At 48.9% G+C, this 3,110-nt stretch overlaps 1 protein-coding gene across 1 annotated transcript in view; it reads left to right on the top strand.

Moving 5' to 3' along the window:
- Window positions 1-418: 418 nt before the first annotated feature.
- The window catches only part of xkr7a (XK related 7a), a 6,753-nt gene continuing 4,061 nt past the window's right edge, over window positions 419-3,110 (top strand). Inside the window, exon 1 of the mRNA XM_023415545.2 lies at window positions 419-1,041. Coding sequence (XP_023271313.2) covers window positions 419-1,041 — 623 coding nt within the window. The remainder of the gene's footprint in view (window positions 1,042-3,110) is intronic.

Raw genomic sequence — 3,110 nt, 5'->3', positions numbered from 1 at the left:
TTACCTGTTTACTTTTACTCAAGTGTGACGTTGAATGCAGGACTTGTAATGGAGTACTTCTATATTGTTGAATTGATATTTTTACTTAGTAAAAGGCCAGAGTACTTCTTCCACCCCAGACGATTTCTGTTTTGTGTCAGAGGTCACAGTCCCCCTGGTCCTGCTGTATTAGTGGTGGGTGTGTCACCTGTGCAGGCACATGAACGGGAGTAACCTCTGGTACCAGCTGTAACCAAACAATTAGAGAAAGAATCCCTCTGAAGACATCAGACCAGACATGCAGCTTTCGTGTCAGAGCTATTAAAGTCTTATTTCTCTTTATGATCTCCGCTGATTGATGAGCGGCGGTGATTCCCTTCTGTCTCACCTACCCCGGCCCTCCTCCCCGCCTCCTTTCCCCTCCCTCTCTCCCACACGTATGCACAGAGCCCGACAGGCTACGCGACCCCCCTCCCCCCTTCCATCATTTTCCCATCTCTTACTCACTCTCTTCCCTACAACAAACATGGCCGCGAAATCTGATGGTGCACCCGTCTCTCTACGAAACGAAATCCCACCCGAGTGTCCTTCCAGGTCGGACCCACGGCCTCCCCAGCGCCGTCCCGCCGAGCAGCGCTACTCCCTCCCGGACTGCTGTTGGACGCTGTGCGCCCTTTTGGTCTTCTTCTCGGACGGGGCCTCAGACCTGTGGCTGGCCGCGGACTACTACCTAAGGAGGGACTACTGGTGCTTTGCACTGACTCTGGTCTTTGTGATAGTCCCGTCCGTGGTCGTGCAAGTGTTGAGCTTCCGATGGTTCGCCTACGATTTCTCGGAAACCGTCGAGAGCGGCACGGCTGCGGCCGCCGTGGTGGCAGCGTCGGGAGCGGAGGAGAGCGACTTCAGCACCAAGGACAGCGGCGAGCGGGGCGCTGGCTGCACTGCCGGGGCCGGGGTGCTGCCTGGGCCGGGCACCGCGGGAGGAGCCCGGGGCTGCTGCAGAGTATTCATGTGGCTCTTCCAGGCCATCGTTCACATCTTTCAGCTGGCACAGGTCTGGAGGTAGGTCTGAACACTCATAGCGTGATCTGAGAGGAGGGGGAAACTACACATTCTGCTTCTGCCTTTGTGTGTGTGTGTGTGTGTGTGTGTGTGTGTGTGTGTGTGTGTGTGTGCGTGCGTGCGTGCGCGTCCGCATCTGTGTGCACATGTATCCTCCAAAGCCCAGCATCACTCCCTTTAGCTAAACGCTTATGAAACGTAATCATTCAGGGAGGACTGTGCCCAAAATGCCAGAATGTCTTTTTGTATTGTTTGACGTTTCTCTCTAGCTTGGAAAAGGAGAATTTGACTCCACCCACCCACTCCCCCAACCCCAACCCCCTGATGCGCTTTTAGGTCAATCATCTCCCAGGAAAAAATCATCAACTCATCCACACCAATCGCCTTATATAGAAGAAAAATCTATTTGTCTTTTGGGGTTTGGGTGAGAAAGAGCCTGGCTGCTGAAGAAGACAGATGAATAGTCATAAATGTCACGAGAGTTGCTTCCTGTTTGCTGTGAGATGTGTACTTGCATCCCTATCTCATATTGGTGTATTTCCAGTACTTAGCTTGAGGCTTCTGCTCCTATGTTTGTAAAATCAATATTCTCACATCTCCCCACAGTTTAACGTCTGTTTTCTTTCAGCTGTGCTCAAAAGTGTGTTTAATTACCAGGCATGCTCTGAGACTGAAAACAAACCAGTGTACACTTTAGCATTACTCTCACATGGATGGTAGTAGGTCTGTAGGTCAGCTCCTCAGTCAGTGATGGTGAGGCAGTGCTCAAGCTTAGAGTGCTCTGATAGGTTTTGACAGGCTTGAACTGCTGCCAGCCGGGAGGAGGCATTCAGCTGAACTGTGGTGGGAGGAGGGTTAGACAAAACGTGATCACATTCAAGACAAGTTGTGTTTTAAAGACAAATTGGGATGTTGCAGAAAGACAAATCATGTGTAACAACGGAATCAGATGCAAATCAATTGTTTGATTAATCTGTAGGCCTGCATAACCTCTCTGTCTGTGTCTTTCTTTGTGGTCTCTTTCTTCCTGCCTCTTTAGACAGCCCTATGGGTAATATATATTGATTCCTTATTTCCTCCTGGAGACTTAGACTTGTGTGTGTGTGTGTGTGTGTGTGTGTGTGTGTGTGTGTGTATGAGATAGAGAGTGTGTGAGTGTGTCCAGGAGCACATTAAAAAATTGTGGCGGCACAGAATTACCGGTAATGCCATTAAAGCTGTTGTGTGCGCTCCGTTTATTGCTGCTGCTCTCAGACCAGCGTGTCTGCACATTAAGAGGATTACCACGGTGTGTTTTACCCTCAGCTGTTAACTCAGGAATGATCTGTTACTGATACACAGCTAGTCAGGTGAACCAGGATCAATTTGGGCTGGCTACCAGAATTAAATGTCAGCACACGCGAGATGGGATATGGGGTTGTATTACACACAGAGTGTGCACAATGAAACTCCAAGTGTGTGTGTTTATGTCTTCCAGCGTGGCTCAGCCTTTGACCCTCATTACTGCATGTATGCTCTATTTTCTCAGTGTGTTACATCCCAAGGCACACTTTGTGTAGCACAAACCAGAACAAAAAAGGGTTACACAAACTCCCTTGTGGTTCAGTGGGCTTGTTGACACAGGGTTCTTCTGACCCTTCTCCCTCAGGCAATTACTGAGACATTTATAGCTTCTCTCCTCCGTGGCAGCCGGCAGTCTTTTTCAAACTGTGAGTATAATGATAAAGATGATGATTTACACATTGTATATTTGCATAGTCACATGTCAACACATTTGTGCAGAAATATGGTTGCACAGTGCCACATGTGGAGTTATACAAGGTCATTATAGAAGAAGATGAGACAGAGGTGGCACTAGATGTTAGAAAAGCTCAACAAGGGATTTACAGCAAGCCCTCCCACCCCAACCACCCACACACACACACACACAAACATACCCCCACCCTTGAATCTGAACACTGGATTGAGAGCAATTCTTTTCTCAGCAGCCCCATCATATTTTGCCTTTTCTTCAGCCCTCTGACTTATTTTATTTGAAGAGAGATTGCAGACAAGTGCCGCACCCCCCC

The sequence above is a fragment of the Seriola lalandi genome, unplaced genomic scaffold, assembly GCF_002814215.2.
Source record: "Seriola lalandi dorsalis isolate HSWRI2012SDOR001 ecotype SW California unplaced genomic scaffold, Sedor1 jcf7180002054554, whole genome shotgun sequence".
Classification (NCBI taxonomy): domain Eukaryota; kingdom Metazoa; phylum Chordata; class Actinopteri; order Carangiformes; family Carangidae; genus Seriola; species Seriola lalandi.
This window is presented reverse-complemented; position numbering and strand designations above follow the sequence as displayed.